General features: G+C 37.4%; 2 protein-coding genes and 1 long non-coding RNA gene across 3 annotated transcripts; 2 read left to right on the top strand and 1 right to left on the bottom strand.

Moving 5' to 3' along the window:
* Positions 1-41: 41 nt before the first annotated feature.
* Positions 42-2,820, bottom strand: lamtor5 (late endosomal/lysosomal adaptor, MAPK and MTOR activator 5). The gene is made up of 4 exons (XM_068733049.1): positions 2,699-2,820; positions 2,543-2,604; positions 1,294-1,411; positions 42-489 (listed from the first exon to the last, which is right to left on the bottom strand). Exons 1-4 carry the CDS (start codon positions 2,731-2,733, stop codon positions 429-431), a joined length of 276 nt encoding a protein of 91 aa, XP_068589150.1. The 5' UTR covers positions 2,734-2,820; the 3' UTR covers positions 42-428.
* A 5,900-nt stretch (positions 2,821-8,720) lies between these two features.
* On the top strand, positions 8,721-10,313 carry LOC137889435 (uncharacterized). The gene is made up of 2 exons (XR_011105220.1): positions 8,721-9,392; positions 10,178-10,313. It is a non-coding gene; the product is annotated as an uncharacterized lncRNA (long non-coding RNA).
* A 6,007-nt stretch (positions 10,314-16,320) lies between these two features.
* On the top strand, positions 16,321-18,554 carry prok1 (prokineticin 1). Its single transcript, XM_068733379.1, has 3 exons — positions 16,321-16,503; positions 17,552-17,677; positions 18,147-18,554. The coding sequence occupies exons 1-3, from the start codon at positions 16,321-16,323 to the stop codon at positions 18,264-18,266; spliced, it is 429 nt and encodes a 142-aa protein (XP_068589480.1). The 3' UTR covers positions 18,267-18,554.
* Positions 18,555-20,005: the final 1,451 nt, after the last annotated feature.

Genomic DNA, 20,005 nt, shown 5'->3' with positions numbered 1-20,005 from the left:
AAGGAGGAAATAAGGAACACTTAACACGGAAAAGGGCAACATAAAGTCGAGTTGAAGTTTATTTAGGGTTGTTCTCTGTGCATCAGTGCCGTGTATTGAAGGATGACAACAAAAATACATACACACAAAGTATTAACATGGCTGGAAATAACATGAAGGGCCTTTATATTAATGCACTCCTGACAGATTGGTGTACATATTTATAGATATTTAACAGAAGGGAATCTAACTGCAAGTGTTAGAAAGTTGGCAAGCATGGTTCTGGTTTAAAAATGTTATTTGCAGAAAACACAACCGACATGTGGAAACTCCAAGTTTCTCTTAGAAAAAGATTTTTCTTACAGTTCAACCAGGGTGTGTGATTATACTTGTGTGCCTTACATGTACATTTCTTTACATATACAACTATTCAGTAAGTTGTGTTGTGTTCAAGATGCTATCTTGTGAACTGCTACTGTGACGGTCCCATGACTCCTCACCAGAATGTTCCTACAAAACAAGAAAACAAATACAATTTACTCAGACAAACATTCACCTGGTAAACAATACTGCACTCTTTAATCAAATCAAAAAATAAGCTGGCATTAATATTGTTGGTGATGTTATGACTGGAAGAATTTCATTTAGTATCATTGTCATCATCATGGGCATCAGCAACAGTCCCAACCCGCCCCAATAAATAAAGTTTTTTTTTTACATAAATGTACTATTTAAAAAGCATAAATATGTACAAATATTGAATGTTGACCTCTTAACCAACAGTCAAATAACATGAGGATTAATGGCCTGTCAAATTTTGTTTTGATATTTAATATCTGTCCCAGTCTTGAAGTCATTGATTTATGCCTTGTTGACAAATACTGTAATTCTACCATACTTACAAAGCATCCTGCCAGTCACAACAAAGCAGCAGACTCATCTTCAGTCACTAGAAGGTCTAACATTTAAAATAACTTCTCTCTAATAATGGTAAGTATTGGTGTTAGTTAGTCACTGGTCACCCATGAACCAGAAGATGTTTTGTAAAGTCCAGAAGGTGGCAGCATAGTCACGCAAATGAAAGCTAAACTCCTTTGCCAAGACTTGTAGCTCAGTCTGAGGTTCAAACAATAGACACTCAATCTTTGATTTTGGATCTCTTTCAACAGTTTTCTTCCCAAGATGTATTGGTCTCCACAAGTGTTAATCAAAAACACTGCAGACAGACCCCTTAAATTCACTGAGATGGAGAAAAAGGAGGAGATGCAAGTCAGTCAAGCAAAAAAACACAAAAAAGGTTTTGTTAGTGCTCACCCTGACTCAGACTCCAAGCACACTGTCGGACTATCGGTTGGGTCTTTGATGAGAGCTGCAGCTTGTTTGGCCAAAACTGACACAACACCACCGTGTTCATCAGACAGGGAGCCACGGCCTGAGGATTGTGAGATAATGAAAAGTGTTACTAAACAGAACTGAAGAAACTCCAAAAGGAGCACTAATTAAACTTTCTCCTCTGGTAACTGAAATGCATCCATCCATCATCACTTCTAGGTGTGTCTCTCCAAAGTCTAGAGCTAGATTTAACACTTTCAAAAAAAATCAACATGTTTTTGGTTTTATCAAGTTAATGATCCTTCTGCTCAAGGAGACAATCAGCTTGTATTTCCACTACTGTCCAGTGACCCTAACTGCTCCCCTTGAAGGAATACTTGGTCCAGCCATATACAGCTCTGTAAAACCACAATTTGTTGTTTTGACACTTTGATTTTTGTACTTAAACAAACGAGGTATAACCAGGTGAACAACTGGGGCATGCCACATTAAACATTTTAACCTCTCATGGGTTTTTCTCATTTTAAATGTGATCACATCGGTCAGAACCAAAAATCAGAAGGAAGGCCTCCTAAAATGATACAGCGTTAGTAAGATCAATTGTGTATTGGTTGTATTCAGAACGGCACAGAAAAAGGCTTGTGTCCACATTTCCGTTGGCAGTGAGAGGGTCATATTCTATACCTGACTTGACCCAGGTTGGCAAAACACTATGTGTAGCAAGTTGTTTTGTGTTATACAAATTTAGAAAACATGCATTTCTGCATGGCACCAGACTACAAAGCAGATTCTTTCCTCAAACTGTATGACTAATCAATGTTCAGTTTTTGTTTGTTATTTCTTGTTTAGCATAAAGGGACTACAACTTGCATTTCTTTGTGCAGCCGTGTGCTTTAAAATAACGATACATGCACCTTAAATCTTTTATTAACCAGTTGGTCTATAGAATGTCAGTAAATAGTGGGAAAATGCTCATCACAAGTTCCCAGAGCCAATGACATCTAAAATTGCCATTTTTGATTGAAAACAGCCCAAACCCCCAAAATACCCAGTTTACTGTCATACTTGTCTGAGAACACCAGACAATATCCACATTTGTTTTTTTTGGGCAATTTATGCTTGAACATATATAGATTGTTAACTAGCCTTAGTAAAAGGCCAGTTTGGTCTAAATACATTTGACTAACATGTGTTGTATGAACCTAGGATAGAACAAGCAGTGTTTTCTTACAGCCCAGATTGTGTCCTTGTTGATCCGTGCAGAGTACTCCGACAACTGCTGGATTTTTCATGCTGCCAACAACACAGACAAACAAAGAGCTTTCAGTCGTCTTTAACGTCCAAACAGTTAAAATACAAACTCAACCACAGTCTGGTATTAACTCACGTATCATCGAGATGCTGTTCTAGGGTCGACTCCATTATTATCAATCGTAAATAACTGCAACAAGTCAAGTATTGTGTATGAAGACGTGTTGTTTTTGGAGCCTGCTTCCTCAAAGCTTCCGATTGGAGTCAGTTGATCGTCACGTGCACTAAGGGTCCCTGTGAGGACCAAACTATACAAAGCGAGGTACAAGACGGACCAAGAACGTGACAGTAAAAAGTAGGCCTACAAATTACTTGTAGACACATAGGTAGCACCTGAACCGTAGGCTACTTATAGGCACCCCTCAACGTTTATAGTTCGAAAACAAACTTCATATTTGTAAAACCAAACAAATGACAGGGGATTGTGCACGCACTAGGACCACGCGGAAACAACGCCCGCTCAAGCTCCTGGTCCCCATTTCACTTGCTATTTAGTTTGAGTTTAGTTTTCTAAGAGACTGACCACTAGGGAACTCTGGCTCATACTACAACAAGGGGTCTTCAACGTTTTTCAGGCCAAGGACCCCCAAACTGATAGAGAGATGGAGCAGGGACCCCCTACTATATATATTGTATACAATTGTGTTTTATATTAAACTGGGCCTAGTGCCATGTATAAACACCTTGTTATTGTGCATTCAATACTAAGCTATTAAAATAATACACAGGTTCATATATTCATGTTTTTATTTTAAACATGTGCAAGGTACAGTGAGTAGGGTGGCCGCGACACTGCCATTAATAAACACACCTTGTCAACTGATACCAATGCCAATATCAACATTGTCCGTCAATTGCATGATAATCATGCATACAAGGTATTCAAATTGACATTTTTATTTCAAACATAAATGTGGAAACAAAAAATGAGTGATGGCCTTCTAGTGCCACTGCCACGCATAAACATACTTGTTATCTTGCATACAATACTAAACTATTAAAATAATGGACAGATTCATGTTTGGGAAGAAAAAAAAAGAAAAGAAAAATTGTCTAATCAACCCAACATTTCGCGGACCCCCTGCACTGCCACCGCGGACCCCCTGTTGAAGACATCTTTACTACAACATAGTAGGTGGCAGTAATGCAACTTTAATGATACACCTTATATTGGGGAAAAATATTCATTAACTTCAGTCCAATGCAGTGTAGCACAATCAAAATCTGTTCAACCACCAGGGGTCACCTACTGGTTATGCTACAACGCTTATTATGCGAACATATGCTTTTGTATAATGTAAAAGATGTTTTAATTGGGAAACATATATAGAGTATATAGAACAGGATGTAGTTTACATTAGTCTGTAATACACTCCCCTGTGGCAATGCTACCTATACATAGCTATACATTCTATAAAAGTGTATTATTATTGTATAATTTTTGCTTTTAAGTGTCAGTTGTGCTGTATGTTAAGACTGTTGCTTTTATTTTTCTCTCAACTGTAGCAAGTCAATGGGTGACATCTGGAAGGACGACTAATGTTATACAGACAAACTGAGACAACATCTTCTCTGTGCTGATGCACTGAGGTAGGATATTTTTGTTAGATAGATAGATGGATGGATGGATGGATGGATAGATAGATAGATAGATAGATAGATAGATAGATAGATAGATAGATAGATAGATAGATAGATAGATAGATAGATAGATAGATCGATGATGGATGGATGGATGGATGGATGGATGGATGGATGGATGGATGGATAGATAGATCGATAGATCGATCAATAGATGGATAGATAGATAGATAGATAGATGGATAGATGTATACTTTATTCATCCCCAAGGGGGAATTTGTTTGTAGCAGCAGCAAACAAAGTTACACAGTAAAATAAAAATATAAAGTACGGAAAATGCACAATATATACAATACAATAAAATAACAGTGCAGAACCTATTCAATTTAAAGAACATAAAGTAATAAAAAAATGCACAGTATATACAATAAAATAAAATGGTATTAAATTAACTAAGTAGGAAAACTAAACTAAACAGTAGTGCAAAAGATCGCCAACAGCGGCAACAGCAGTGTAGCAGTGTTATAGTCATTTGAAGGAAGATTTGGCCAGAGGTGATTTATTATAGAGTGTTATAGCAGAGGGCAGAAATGTTCTCCTGTACCTGTCCTTATGACAGCAGAGCTGGATCAGTCTGTTGGAGAAAGTGCTCCGCTGTCCCTGCAGTAGGTAGTGGAGAGGGTGATCCGGGTTATCCAATATGGATAATAGTTTCTTCAGTGTCCTCCTCTCCACCACCTGTTCCAGATTGTCTTGTTTGCAGCCAATGATGGAGCCGGCCTTCTTAATCAGTTTATTAAGTCTGTTGGTGTCTCCGGCTCCAATGCTGCTCCCCCAGCAGACTACAGCAAAGTGAAGTGCACTGGCCACAACAGACTGGTAGAACATCTCCAACATCTAGCTGCACACGTTGAAGGATCGAAGTTTCCTCAAGAAGAAGAGTCGACTCATCCCCTTCTTGTACACAACATTGATGTTGGTCTTCCAGTTCAGTCTGTTGTCGATGGAGACACCCAGGTACTTGTACTCCTTCACCATGTCCACGTCCTCTCCCACAACTTTCAGCGGTTGTGGAGCCGTCGTCTTCCTCCTGAAATCGACCATCTCTCTGGTCTTGGCCACGTTCAGAAGCAGGTGATTTCTACCGGCCCACTCCACAAAGTCATCCACTACTGCCCTGTACTCCTACCAGCTGCAAATTCAGTTACTCAATTCAAGCTTTTTGAAAATACACAACATTTCAGGATATGGTCTGTAATAGACATAGACATTAAGACATCATTCAGTGTGATTTACACTTCCCAAGAATATCACTGCTCTGATGTCCAGAACTTCAGAATTCCTGAAGCTGAAAATACAGCCCATTTAAGGAGCTCATTTGTTCTCTTTGTTGGTTCTCAGAGAAAAGACGGAGGCAATGGGGAAGGAGCAGCGGACCGGATGGATGGAGACAAGGACATCAAGGTGAGGAGAGGTGTACCTGAAAAAAACTACAGTCTGTATACAGCTGGAAACTGCAACCATCAAATTACATGATTTTTATAATTGAATAATTGTGTGTCTGTAATGTCCAAGAATTGCTGAAGGACCTGCTGGAGAACCAAAGGGAGGCTTATCAGCGGCATAGCTGCCTCCGAGACAGGATCGATGCTGGATGAACTCAGGTCATGTAGCTGTTTGTTCTGGACTTTCCTCCGCAACTTAACATTGAGATGGTTGAGCAGGATTTCATGCGACAGGAGTTTCGTCACATGGCTGCACAGATGGGTATGTTTATGAAAGATTGTAGAATAATTCATAATTATTTATGAACAATGGTTCCTTGAATTTGCACAGAAGTAAACTAAAGCAAGCTTTTATCTTTGCTGACGATTGATTTTACTTACTTTTTATTGATCTATCACATAAACAGCTGTTCATTTATTATTGTAAGCCTTTTTTGAATTTTGCTCATTTCAAGAGAACCCTGTAAATGTGAACAGCAGTGAATAGGATCATTCCGTGGTAGGAATATAACGTTTGTGTGGCAAACGAACTCTTCGCGGCCCGACGTTGTCGGTGCTCAAGCCCTAAAAATAGTAGCAGCAGTGGGTGTCAAGCAGGGCCAGGACGGCAGGCACAACCACGGTCCAGGTGTAACCATGAGCCATGGAAACCTGTGAGGTGAAAAAGCACAAAGACTTTGAGCAATTAGCCAAGCAAGTAACATGCATCAATGGGACATGAATGCATACAGATGGCGAGCATTAGAGAGGAGCTCATTGCATCATATGAAGTCCCCCAATGGTCTAATCCTATATAAGCATATCTTGGAACTTCATAGCTGAAGGCTCCGGCTCCCATTTTACTTTGGGAGACTCTTGGAAGTAACCTTGCATTCTTGGAGCGCAGTGGTCAAGTGGGTTAACAGGGTATTATGAGTTCTTTAAGACTGATGGTGCCCTACCATTAAGGGCTTTGTATGTGAGGAGAAGGATTTTAAATTCTATTCTGTATTTTACAGAGAAACTAATACAGGAGTTATATGATCTCTTTTCCTAGTTTTTGTCAGTACACATAGTGCATCATTTTAGGTCAATTGGAGTCATAGTATAGTGTCTCGAAAAAAAAGTATATATACCATGTCATAAAAAAGTACAAAAAAATCTCATAGTATAGTATGTCAAAAAAATGTAATAACATTTTATAGTATAGTATGCTATAAGTCATAAAAATGTATACAATGTCATGAAAATGTCATAGTATGTATATAAAGTCGTAAATAATCGTGTATATAATTACATTTAAAAAGCGTAGTATAATGTCATAGTATAGTATGTCTTGACAAATGGTATAAAATTAAATTTTATAGTATGTCATAAAAAATGGTATGTTGTTATAGTATAGTATTCCAAAAATTGTCATAAAATGTTGTAGCATAGTATTTCATAAAAATGTCTGTCATAGAAAAAAGTCATAGTATAGTAAGCTATAAAAGTAAAAATGTCATTGTACAGTATGTCATGAAAAAAATCTAAGTAGTATGTCATACAAAAGTCATAGAATGTAATAGTATAGTGTGCCATATAAATGGAGTAAAAAAAGTCATAGTATAATATACAATAAGAATGTTGTCAAAAATGTCCCGCTGTAGTGTGCCTCAAAAGAACAGTATGTCGTCAAAAAATGTCATCAGTGTTGTCAAATTTTAGTACACTATTAAAATGTCATAAAATGTCATTTTAAAGTATGCCATACAAATATCATAGTACATCAAGTCATACATGTCTGTATATTATTCCATATGAAAGTGTCATTAAAAATGTCATAGTATGTCTTTAAAAAGTCAAAGTAAAGTATGCCATAAAAAACCTATAGAACGTCATCATATAGCGTGCTGTAAAAAAAGTGGTGAAAACTTTTATCACACAGTATGCCATGACAATATCGTAAAAAATTTCAGTATAGTGTACTATAGAAAGGGGTGAAAATAAAGTAGTATGGTATTAAAATGTGATCGTATAGTATTCTATAAAAACATGATAATAAAACATGGTATTACATTTTATAGAGTAATATGTCATGAAAATGTCATAGTAAAGTATGCCATAAAAACTGATCATATTGTACATCAATGTCGTAGTATATAGTATGTCATGAAGAATTAATTGTATGCTATAAAAAAAATAATAGAAATGTTATACTATAAAATGCGTTAAGAGTAGATAGAAGATAGGTCTTTAAAATAGCATAATAGTAATAAAAAATGTCATAGTTTGCCATAAAACTGTCTTAGTATAAAGTTTGCCAGAGAAATAGCATAATACAGTATACCATAGAAAATTAGCATAAAAATGTCATAGTGAAAATGTCATGTATGTGATGAATACCACAAAATGTCATGTATGTGATGAATACCACATTTTTATAAAAATATCATGAAAAAGGTCATGGTATAGGATGCCATAAAAAAAAAATCATAACAAATATCATAGTGAAGTATGTCATAAAAAAGTCATAGTATGTTATGTTAGCCAAATATTTATGAAAATGAATGTTACAATTATATAATTTTATTACAGTATCGTACTACATAAAAATGTCACAGAATAGTATGTCATAGATATTCCACAAAGAATATTGTCAAAAATGTCAGAGTAAAGTATACCATGAAAATGTCCTATTACAGTTCATCTACCGGTGGGACCTTCAAACATATGCTGGCTCCCTAAATGTAGTCATCAAAACTATGGGAGAGCATAATGTAGTCATTGTCGTTGTACAACGGTAGTAGGCAGCGATGTACAGTTGTGGTCAAAAGTTTACATACACTTGTAAAGAACATAATGTCATGGCTCTCTTGAGTTTCCAGTTATTTCTACAACTCTGATTTTTCTCTGATAGAGTGATTGAAACAGATACTTCTTTGTCACAAAAAACATTCATGAAGTTTGGTTCTTTCATGACTTTATTATGGGTTAACAGAAAAAGTGACAAAATCTGCTGGGTCAAAAATATACATACAGCAACATGAATTAGCAATTTTGGTGACTTAGAAAGTTGTGTCAATGAAATGAGCTTCATAGCATGGCCTCTTAACTTCTTGTGAGTGATTATGAGTGACTACAGCTGGTGACTTCTCTGAGGCCATTTAAATAGGGCTCATTGGATACAAACGCCCACAAACGCTACAATGGGAAAGTCAAAGGAGCTCAGCATGGATCTGAAAAAGCGAATCATTGACTTGAACAAGTCAGGAAAGTCACTTGGAGCCATTTCAAAGCAGCTGCAGGTCCAAAGAGCAACAGTGCAAACAATTGTTTGTAAGTATAAAGTGCATGGCACTGTTTTGTCACTGCCACGATCAGGAAGAAAACGCAAGCTATCACCTGCTGCTGAGAGAAAATTGGTCAGGAGGGTGAAGAGTCAACCGAGAACCACCAAAAAGCAGATCTGCCAAGAATTAGAAGCTGCTGGAACACAGGTGTCAGTGTCCACAGTCAAGCGTGTTTTGCATCTCCATGGACTGAGAGGCTGCCGTGCAAGAAGGAAGCCCTTGCTCCAAAAGCGCCACCTTAAGGCTCGACTGAAGTTTGCTGCTGATCACATGGACAAAGATAAGACCTTCTGGAGGAAAGTTCTGTGGTCAGACGAAACAAAAATCAAGCTGTTTGGCCACAATGCCCAGCAATATGTTTGGAGGAGAAAAGGTGAGGCCTTTAACCCCAAGAACACCATGCCTACCGTCAAGCACGGTGGTGGTAGTATTATGCTGTGGGGCTGTTTTGCTGCCAATGGAACTGGTGCTTTACAGAGAGTAAATGGGATAATGAAGAAGGAGGATTACCTTCAAATTCTTCAGGATAACCTAAAATCATCAGCCCGAAGGTTGGGTCTTGGGCGCAGTTGGGTGTTCCGACAGGACAATGACCCCAAACGCACATCAAAAGTGGTAATGGAATGGCTAAATCAGGCTAGAATTAGGGTTTTAGAATGGCCTTCCCAAAGTCCTGACTTAAATCCCATTGAGAACATGTGGACAATGCTGAAGAAACAAGTCCATGTCAGAAAGCCATCAAATTTAACTGAACTGCACCAATTCTGTCAAGAGGAGTGGTCAAAGATTCAACGAGAAGCTTGCCAGAAGCTTGTGGATGGCTACCAAAAGCGCCTAATTGAAGTGAAAATGGTCAAGGGACATGTAACCAAATATTAGCACTGCTGTATGTATATTTTTGACCCAGCAGATTTTGTCACTTTTTCTGTTAACCCATAATAAAGTCATGAAAGAACCAAACTTCATGAATGTTTTTTGTGACAAAGAAGTATCTGTTCCAATCACTCTATCAGAGAAAAATCAGAGTTGTAGAAATAACTGGAAACTCAAGAGAGCCATGACATTATGTTCTTTACAAGTGTATGTAAACTTTTGACCACAACTGTATGTAATTTAGATGCAAATTCTTATGTCGTTCTTTTCTTCTTTTCTCCCCAGATGAGTGAAGTGTCTGGACCAGAGCTGAAGATGATGGTTTCTTTACTCACTTCATCCATGTCTTCTGTATGAATGTACTCTGTGGGGTCATTTAGGGTCATGTCTACTGCATTTTCAGTAATAAAATACATTAAAATGTGTGGTTTGCGGTTCTCTAAAACAACGGGAAGAAACATGTCTCATAGTCTAAGATTTGTTGCCCACACTCCTGATGTCATAGTATAGTAGATGTAGTATAGTATGTCAAAACGTTTTTTTTAAAAGTGATAGTATAGCAGGTTGAAAAAAGTAACTTTTTTTTTTTTAAATCTGTCAAAAAAGTTATAAAAAGTCATAACATTTAAATAAGTGTAAAGAAAGCCATAGAAAATGGTGTCGAAAAAAGTCATAGTATGTCAAAAAAGGGATAATATCGTAAGGAAAAGAAATCATAATAAAGTCATAGTATGGTATTTCGGAAAAAAAAGGTAATTGAATAGTATATAGAAAAAACTCAAGCATGTTTACATCTTGTATTTTATTCTGATGTTCATTAACAGGCTCTTTCCCTATAAAATAAAAAAGTCGGAAAAAAGTCATGAGAACAATTCATTGTATAGTCGTTCAAAATAAGTGATAAAAACTCATAGTATAGCATGATGAACAAGTCATACAAAAGTCCTATTACAGTATGTCCAAAAAGTATAGTGTGTCAAAAGAAGTCATTAAAAAAATGTGTTAGTATTATATTTTGAAAGACAGACATAAAATAGTCATAGTATAGCATGATGAAAAAAAGTCATTGGATAGTAGGTTGAAAAAAGTAATTACAGAAAAAATATAGTATGTGGAAAAAAGTCATAAATTAATATGCCAAAAAAGTTGAAAAGTCATAGTATTGTATATCAAGAAAAGTCATTATAATAGTCATAGCATAGTATGTGGAATTCTCTATTTAAATGTGATATTATAGTATGTAAAAAAAGTCATAGTATAGAATGTAATTAAAAAATGTTTATTATAGTATGTTAAAAAAGTAATAGTATTATATTATATCAAAGTATAGTATGTGCCATAATAAAGTTTGTTGAAATAAATCATAGTATTGTATGTCGAAAAAAGTGGAAAAAAGACATAGTGTAGTTTGACAAAAAAATGTAAAAAGTATTGTATGTCAAAAGTCATAAAAAGTTTTTTAAAAAAGTCGTATTATAGTATTTTTTTTTAAAAAATCATTAAAAAGTATAGCATGTAGGACAAAATCCTGGTATAATATGTCATAAAAGACAAAAAAAGTCATATTATATTTTTGCTAAAAGGTCATAAAATATTTAAACTATAGTATGTCGAAAAAATGAATCGCAGTATATAGTATGTCGAAAAAAAGTCAATATAGTAAGTCGCTTGTTACAAAACTCACTGACATGTCTCCGTTTACAGTTCAACAGAGATGGAGGTCTGATGTCTGTGTTTCACCTCAACTCAGGAGATCTTGCTATGTGTAAATACCAACATTCCCTAGCTTGCTACAACAGAGTTGCTTACAACTCGCAAAAACAGCTAATGCCTTAACCTTATTAATGATGTGCATATGTAAACCATTTTGGGTAATATGTGTTGTTTCGATAAATTGTAAATATTTAAATGGCCATAGGAATGGCTAAGGGGGGAACTGTTGTGGCAGTTTATCATGTTGTTCTTTTTAGATGCAACTTGTATTGCTTAACTCTGGACATTGTGTGCATGCAGACGTTGCAAAAGCAGAACTCGCCACCAAACAAATGTATCTTATGTCTAACTTGCTGTGGTTGTGAGAGCTCACAAACTAACTTTCTCACACCAAGCAGGAATAACAGCACCTATCAAGGGCTGGCTTGACGTTTTAGCGCCATCTGAAAAGAGAGTGCGCCTGCGTGGAGGGTGGGGGGGATAATGTGCAGCTGGAAGAAGCAGCTCAGTCTGTGTGAAGCATATATACTCTGTAAAACCTTTGACTTGTTGTTAGACCTCCGAACCATCCGTGGGGAAAGAGCTCTGACCATTCAGCTGAATTATTCTAAGTGTCGAATGTGTCAATAAAATACTTAAAGACATTCGAGAGTTTTTTCATCACGTTTATTTCTCACCTCCACAACAACAACAAAAACAATTCTGGTAAAGTTCATCAAAGAATTCTACAATAGGGCTACAACTAATGTTTATTTTCATTGTCGATTATTTCTTGATTAATCAATGACTTGTTTGGTCTTTAAAATGTCAGAAAATTGTTGATCAATGTTTCCTAAAGCCCAATATTACGACCACAAATGTCTTGTTTTTTTCCCCACATCCCAATCTGATGTCACACTATTGTTCATCCTCGGCATTTCTTCTGTGCTGCACATACCTGTCCATGTCCTTCTCCCCTTTCCTCTTCTTCTTGGTGGCTGGCGTGCGTGAGAAGTAGGATGGAACCCTGTCAGGGTCATCAGATCTTGCACCTATAATGATAGAAGAGAGTTTATGTCCAACAAGTAAAAAAAGAAAAAAGAAAAAAGGTTAGTTAAATGTGTGATATAATTTCTGCAGGTCTCTCTCTTAATACAACTGCTGATAACTCTTCAGACTGAAAACCTTTCCTTTAACTATAATTTATTACAACCTCAATTCCATAAAAGTGTGGATACTGTGTAAAACGTAAATAAATAAAAAAAGAAACAGAAAGCATCACATGAGTGTATTTTTACAAAAAACAATGACGTTTATCAGTCTGAACATTAGCTTAACATTGTCTCTGTATTTTATTCAGTTGAAAATAGGTACAAAAGGGTTTGCAAATCTTTGCATTTTGAGTTTATTTACGTCTCAGCATCCCAACTCTCTCGCTAACTTTAGCTGATCTCATCAATGAGTTGGTTGCCTCAGTCTACAACAGCAAACCCTGTCCGAACAATTACCCAAAGACATGATTTATGGCTAAAAATACAACAATTAATATCCCCAGTGTTTACTTGAGCTTACCTTTGATGAAGTGCTGTAAATACATGTATACTTTGACGGGGCTGCCATTGTTTGTTCGTTTAATGGCACAAATCCACAATGTGTTCCTTTCGGGATTTTCTTTCTCGGATGGGGTTCTGTAGAAAAACACACCAGCTTGTCTCCTCATCGATCATCGCACCCGATTGCACAATAACATGAATCACTCCCTTTGTGAGCTGCAGGACAGCATTGTTTTGCCAAGGGGACGTTCCCCTAGAGCCGTGATGTCAAGCTATATTCGCTTTTTTGTCTTTAAGTAAGAAAACATAATTGTCCCAGGCGGTAACCATCTTTGCTGGCTGAAAGTGAAGCCAGTGCGGAAGTGCATTCAATGTGCACTCTGGCGACTCCTCTGGTAGCAAAAAGAAGCTAATATAAGTGTATGATAAAATGACCCTACTTCTCACTGGATTTATAACCTCAATTAATACTGTAAACATGAAGTTATAGTCTCGGTCGCTAGTTCAAATATTCTGCTATACAGCATGATGTTCATTTAGGAAACAATGTTCCCATTTAGAGTAAAACAGACGATAGAGGAGAGTTTGCTTTATGGCGTGGCTGCCTTGTGATTGACAGGTCGCTGCCACGACGTTGTCCGGCCTGTTTTTCGTCTTACGGCTTTAACACTTTCACGTTGTGTTTTTAGTTCATACAAGTTAGTTGTAACCTGTTTGGTGGCCCTAAAAATGTCTTCATTCATTCAGTGATCGGTTGTACCAAGCCCCATACCCTCATGCAAATTTGAACAACATAGTCCAGCTGTGCCCTCTGGCACCAAGAAGACCATCAGGCCACGCCCTCTTTGGCCCAACGGTTTACGTCATTACATCCACTTCTTCTATACCATCTAAACTGCAGGGGTAAGTACAACAAAGTTAAAATAATGGTTTCTTATCGTGGTGCCATATTGATGCAGTTCTTAGCTAGATAGCAGATTGATAGCACTTGATATATACGCTTAATATACTGTAAATGTAAATATCATACTGCTTTTTTATGAGTGCAATAGTTCCTCATTCACTAAACTAATTTTTTAAACTGGATTAGTTGTGAAATGAAATCCTGCCTGTATATACGTCATCATTCATATGTTACTCTCTTCACACCAGACACAGTGAAAATTGATTAACATATGATATATTCAGAGTTGCATTAATATTAAATTAGATTACTTGAGCTATTTTCCCCTCTTGAATATATAATCTTTATTGATAATCCAGTTCCCACCTTTTTCTCAAGCATTGCACAGGCGGCCACAATCAGATGACTCACAATAAGCTGATGTCAGCCAAAATAGCTCCAGTGTCATATGATCGTTAGTCATAAAACAGTTTTTTTGGAGAAGCATTAAGTCCTTGTTTGACACTCAGATCTAATCAAGTAGAATTTAAATCATCTTTAAAAACAAAACCAACATCACATTGGTGCAAACAATATTCAACATGATAAACAATTAAGCATCATAATGTGAACTTTACCATGTACTTTCTTCAACATAAAATATAGTATTAATGTCATGAGTCCAAAAAAGCCACCATGCTTCTTGCAGCCTTTTGTTGATGGATTTTGTATTTTTTTCCACAGTTAGCTGGAGGCCTGCCTGGGCTCGCCTCCCTCCATGATTTCTGCTGCCTGTCCCAAGACGGCGACGTTTCAGTGGTCTTGCTGACAGGGCAGAAATGGGTGAGTGTAATTATGTGGCTGCTGCATTGGGGGAATCCATCACAGCAGCAGGTTAATGTGCTGCTGACTAACCCATGGAGTATATGCTCTCCCTCCTCTCCTCTTTGCTCTCTCATATTTCTCTCCTCACAGCTTAAATCAGAGCCCAGACGCTTCCACTGACAACCTGCTGCTCATCACTGTCACAGCATGCACGTAGGCAAACACACACACACACACGCGTTTACACATGCAGAATAATTAACAAGGTCTACATACATGTGATATCTTCTTCCCTTGTCATAGATACACATTCACGGTTGTGCATCGCACACACTCATGCAAGGAATCTTGTATGAAGGGAGGTTGGCATCAACACTAGGCTAGAATTTTTGCTATTTGGCCAATCACAGTAAATCTCCAAATTAACTCAGAACAAAAAGGTCTGACTCCTATCATCACCTTGCCAAATACTTATAATGGCTGATATAATTTACGGATTTCACTATTATTTATGTAATTTAGCACACATAACAGTCATTATTCATATTCTGTTATTCATCAAGTGTTACTAAGCAATGTCAATGAGGTGTGGTGAGACGGAATCTCTCCAAATTTGCTCAAACTTTTAGCCTTGTGATTCATTTGTTTTCAAATAAAGCAAATGCAAATAATGAATTAATTTAAGATCATATCAGACCTGGAAACAAACTGAATTTTCCTACTCTCAGAAATACAAAAAAAATGTAAAATGTTTCAGTCAAATAGATATTTAAATTATTAACAAACAAATATTTATCATGACTACTGATTGCAGAGGAGTATCTTATGTGATAAAGATGATACATTTTTAACCTTATCGGCCTTATTCTCTCAGTGTGGATGAATGCTGATGTGAAGCTGAAGCTGATGGTAGCTGTCAAAATACATAGCATTATGGTACATATATACCATAATAAAACCAGAAATATCATGTTCCATCCATATGTGAAGCCCAGTTTACGAGTCAGCCTGTGGTAATTTCAGTAAACTTGTTACATGGCTTTGATGTTGATTTGTCTTGTCCCAGCTGCTTCAGACTCACAGATAACTCTGCATTTCATGGCACCTGTGCTCTTTTCCTCACAAAGAGGTGTCAGATTAATTTTAGTTCATATGAATGTCATCACTTGTTGAGCAGTTTTCCATATTTTTTGTGTTAGCTTGAACCACTTGAGTCATGGAAACTCTGTCAGCCTCTGCTTTGCGCATGGTCAGACCCCAACAGGCAAAGATGTACAAGTAGAGGGGACTATTGTGAGCCTCCATCATCACTGTCATCCGGATGAGTAAGATGACGAAGCTATTGAGGAGACAGGCAGAGAGGGCGTGGGGAGATCTTAGACATGGTGAGGGAGGGAGGGCTGGGTGGGGGTCTGAGGTAGATAAAAAGAGGGAGAGAGTGTGGCTCCCCCCTCTGAGGAGTTCTGGGAACCTTCATGACTGACCAGAGAGCCGGGGATCCAGTACAGGGTGCCGGACAGACCGCTTACAGCTGTTGTCCAGTGTTGAGGGTGTTGAGAGAGTCCAGATCTCCTGTTGCTGTCATGGGCTTCAGGGCGGTGCTGCTGTCCTTCCTCCTGGTGTCTCTGAGCTGCTCCAGAGGAGCCGTCATCACAGGGGTGAGTGAGAGGTTTCTGTCTCTGCTGCACACTGTTACTAATTACTCCAGTTACTCTTTTGAGTCATGCCTGATTAAAGATAACATTTTACATTTTTTATATCATCTTCTCCATCTGTGATTTTCTTCTTTCTTTTTAAAAGTATATTGAGACACTATGATTTTACAGTCACACTTACCTACTAGAGCTGCATCTAACACTTGTTTTCATTAAGGCTTAATCTGTCTGTTATTGCTTTGTTTACTCAATTATTCATTTAGTCTGTAACATGGAAAAACAATGACAAATGCACATCACAAGATTCCTGAGCCTAAGGTGACGTCTTCGAGTTGCTTGTTTTTGTCTGATCAACAGTCCAAAGCACGAAAATACTGAAATTACAACAATATAATACAAAGAAAAGCAGCAAATCCTTACATTTGAGAAGCTGGAGCCAGCAAATGTTTGACATTTTTGCTTGATAAATGACGAACAATTAACTTAAAAAATTGCTTATTTTTTTTGATGGATTAATTGATTGAATGGTTTCTGAGCTAATTCTGTCAATGCATTGGAACTTGCACTCAAACCCCAATATACAGTTTGTTTTACATTATATTATATCTAATACTATCCCTTGACATTTGATTTGATTTTCTTGTATTCAAACTAGAAATATTGAAAAATAACTTCATATATACAAATGGCACAGTTCACTTTTCTGGATAATTTTATATTACATGTATTAAATTTGATTACACACGACTGACAGGAGACCACATCCTCCTCCGCTTCAAGTCCAATGGAAAAAACAGAGGAAATTAGTCCTCTGATTGATATTCATTTGTAAATGGATTAGGGAGATGACAGGCAATGGATAAAATGGCTTTCACTGTACGAACATGAGATTACTATTACAATAAGTACAAATTTAAATAGATTCAAACATAAAAGGGTATCTCTATTAGCATAAATAAAAGTAATTGGCATTAAAAGTACTCTGCATATCTGTCTCTTTTATTCTTTCCCCTCTGTCCTCTACCACCTCGTCTCTCCCTCTGTCCTACAGGCCTGTGAGAGGGACGTGCAGTGTGGTTTTGGTCTTTGCTGTGCCGTCAGTCTATGGCTGAGGGGCCTGAGGATGTGTGCCCCAAGAGGTGTGGAAGGGGATGAATGCCACCCCTTTAGCCACAAGGTGGGGAGAAATGTTATGTCACTAATCTTCCTGTATCACACTCTCTGCTACACACACACACACGCACGCACACACACACACACACACACACACACACACACACACACACACACACACACACACACACACACACACACACACACAGAGTCATACTCTCTTGCCCACACTTGTTTTCTGCATTAGTGGAAATTCAGATTATATCAAGCTGCTGGCAGGTTGGCTGAAGCTTTATAAAAGCTGCTGATAACTGCAGAGGCTATTGATCTTCTCCAGAGTGAATCGGCCAATCAGAGCCATACATCACTTTGATCATCTGGAGATGGCAACAATTAGTTCTGCTAACACCACATCCGTCTCTGAATTCAGACTTTTAAAGAGCAGTTTTTTTTAAGATTATCAGCTCCACTTGTCAGTTGATGAAGGATTTAAACTGTCAGATTATCCTTCCCCCTCCTCTTCCCAATTCCAGGTGCCCTATCCGGGGAAAAGGCAACATCACACCTGCCCCTGTCTCCCCCACTTGATGTGCACCAGGTACAGTGAAAGCAAGTATAGATGTACTGACGACTTCAAAAGCCTGGACTTTTAACAGACGCCCAAACATTCAGATGAAGAAGATCATAGTAGAAACAGCATTCAGAGTGAAAAAACAGGCTGTGGATCAGAAACACGTATTTAATCTTCACTGGCTGTTCATTTGCGTACTCTATGCACTATAATACATAGTTTGGATTCTATCAATCCACTCATCAAGGACTGAAAGAGAAATGTCAAGTGAGTGTAACCTATTAACAAGAGCCACAGCGGACGTCTGATACTTTTTACTTTATAAAAGCAAAGAAGATATTTGTGAACAATTAAAACATTTGCTGTTTTGTTTTCATGCTCACTTAACGTTAAATTGTCAAAAGATATGTATAAATATTATTGTCAATAAAAGTATAATTACAACATTGTTGTTGAATAAGTGCTCTCTGGAGTTTTCTTTTCCCATGCAGTCTATGTTGCTTGAATAAACATAATGAGTGTTATGGGATGTCAACTGCTTTTAATCTTGGTCTGATTATGATGAAGGTCATGTACATGACGTCCTTTACCTCCACAAGCAAACTCATGACCAACATAGAAACAAACAAACAAACTGATGACCTAACTGACTGACCTCCTGTCAGGTATCACAAAACGACAGACAAGAACCCAATAGCAAGACACAGAAAACAGTTCAGGTGTAGAAACCGGGTTTAATAACCAGCAGATGTCAAACCAGGTAGTAACCCACGTGGCAAACAAATCCAGTGGGAGCAGGCAAAAGGGAAGGTCCAAAGTCCAAAAAGGCAGGTCAATACACAAATGATCAGGATCAGAATCGGAATGACAGGTTGCTGGATAGCAAGGGAAACACACTAGACAATCTGGCAGAGAACTGAGGGAAATGGACCGGTACATATACACTGAGGGGCTGATTGCTGATGAGGAGCAGGTGAGTATGGAGGTGGGGCAGGCCAGGTGAAATGAAATCAGCAATTAGTGCAGAGCGGGGGGGAGTGGCAGATTCTGAAATGACATGAGAGTTAGTGTGGCAAAACAGGAGACAGACAAATGAAAGGCTAAAGCCTGGCTGAAGTTGTGACACCTCCACTGAATTCCACCAGAATATTTGCAAGATTCAGAAGATTTAAGTTGTTTTTTGTTGTTGTTTTTAACTCACATTATGAGCTTAACCTCTCACAGTTTATTTTCTGCCATTTAAGATGATGGAACTTTCTTATGTTTGGATGTTATTTTAAATTTTTTGTTTTAGTGTAAGACATCAAATCATTTGCCCTCTGTTTGATAGTAGCAAAAAATAAGAGTATATGAATTGATCATTATTATAATAACATCGATAACAGTTTTTTGAAAATACGTTTTTTAAGTATTTTATTATAATAATAACCATTATTGTAATTGTTGCATAACTTTTGCATGAAGGATTTCTCTTCAGTACAGTAGTCGAAAAAGTCAAACAAAGCTTTCAAAGCATAGTTTTAAGAAGCACAGTTTCTCTTAGCTGTGATTATTCAAACAAAATCCTTTTTAAACAAATACATACAAAATATGAGCTGCACTTTATAAAGCATACTTGATTTGTAGTAAATAATCGTAATCCTTTTCCCACCACTGTGCTTTGATAACGTTTTCAGTATTTCATGCTCATGAAATAAATTCAATGCAAAAACATTTTGTGAAACCAGATGCAGCTCAAGGTTATGAATAATGGATTTTTAATTTGGATTTAAAACCGTAAATGGGACATGTAATAACTTTTCCAATCAAAGTCAGATTATA

This window comes from Cebidichthys violaceus, unplaced genomic scaffold (genome assembly GCF_023349555.1).
Source record: "Cebidichthys violaceus isolate CVI_PGR_0920_01 unplaced genomic scaffold, fCebVio1.0.p SCAF_6, whole genome shotgun sequence".
In the NCBI taxonomy this organism is placed as follows: Eukaryota; Metazoa; Chordata; class Actinopteri; order Perciformes; family Stichaeidae; genus Cebidichthys; species Cebidichthys violaceus.
Note: the sequence above shows the minus strand (reverse complement) of the source record. Positions and strands in the feature narration are given on the sequence as shown.

What these genes read in the sequence shown, in the direction of transcription:
- lamtor5 (XM_068733049.1), bottom strand. Translation starts at nt 2,733, where the DNA reads ATGGAGTCGACCCTAGAACAGCATCTCGATGATAC. An exon ending in GAACAGCATCTCGATGATAC is followed by an intron (nt 2,605 to 2,698) that starts GTGAGTTAATAC and finishes TGTTGTTGGCAG; the next exon opens with CATGAAAAATCCAGCAGTTG. An exon ending in TGCTTGGAGTCTGAGTCAGG is followed by an intron (nt 490 to 1,293) that starts GTGAGCACTAAC and finishes CTTGTTTTGTAG; the next exon opens with GAACATTCTGGTGAGGAGTC.
- prok1 (XM_068733379.1), top strand. Translation starts at nt 16,321, where the DNA reads ATGACTGACCAGAGAGCCGGGGATCCAGTACAGGGTGCCGGACAGACC. An exon ending in GAGGAGCCGTCATCACAGGG is followed by an intron (nt 16,504 to 17,551) that starts GTGAGTGAGAGG and finishes TCTGTCCTACAG; the next exon opens with GCCTGTGAGAGGGACGTGCA. An exon ending in GCCACCCCTTTAGCCACAAG is followed by an intron (nt 17,678 to 18,146) that starts GTGGGGAGAAAT and finishes TCCCAATTCCAG; the next exon opens with GTGCCCTATCCGGGGAAAAG.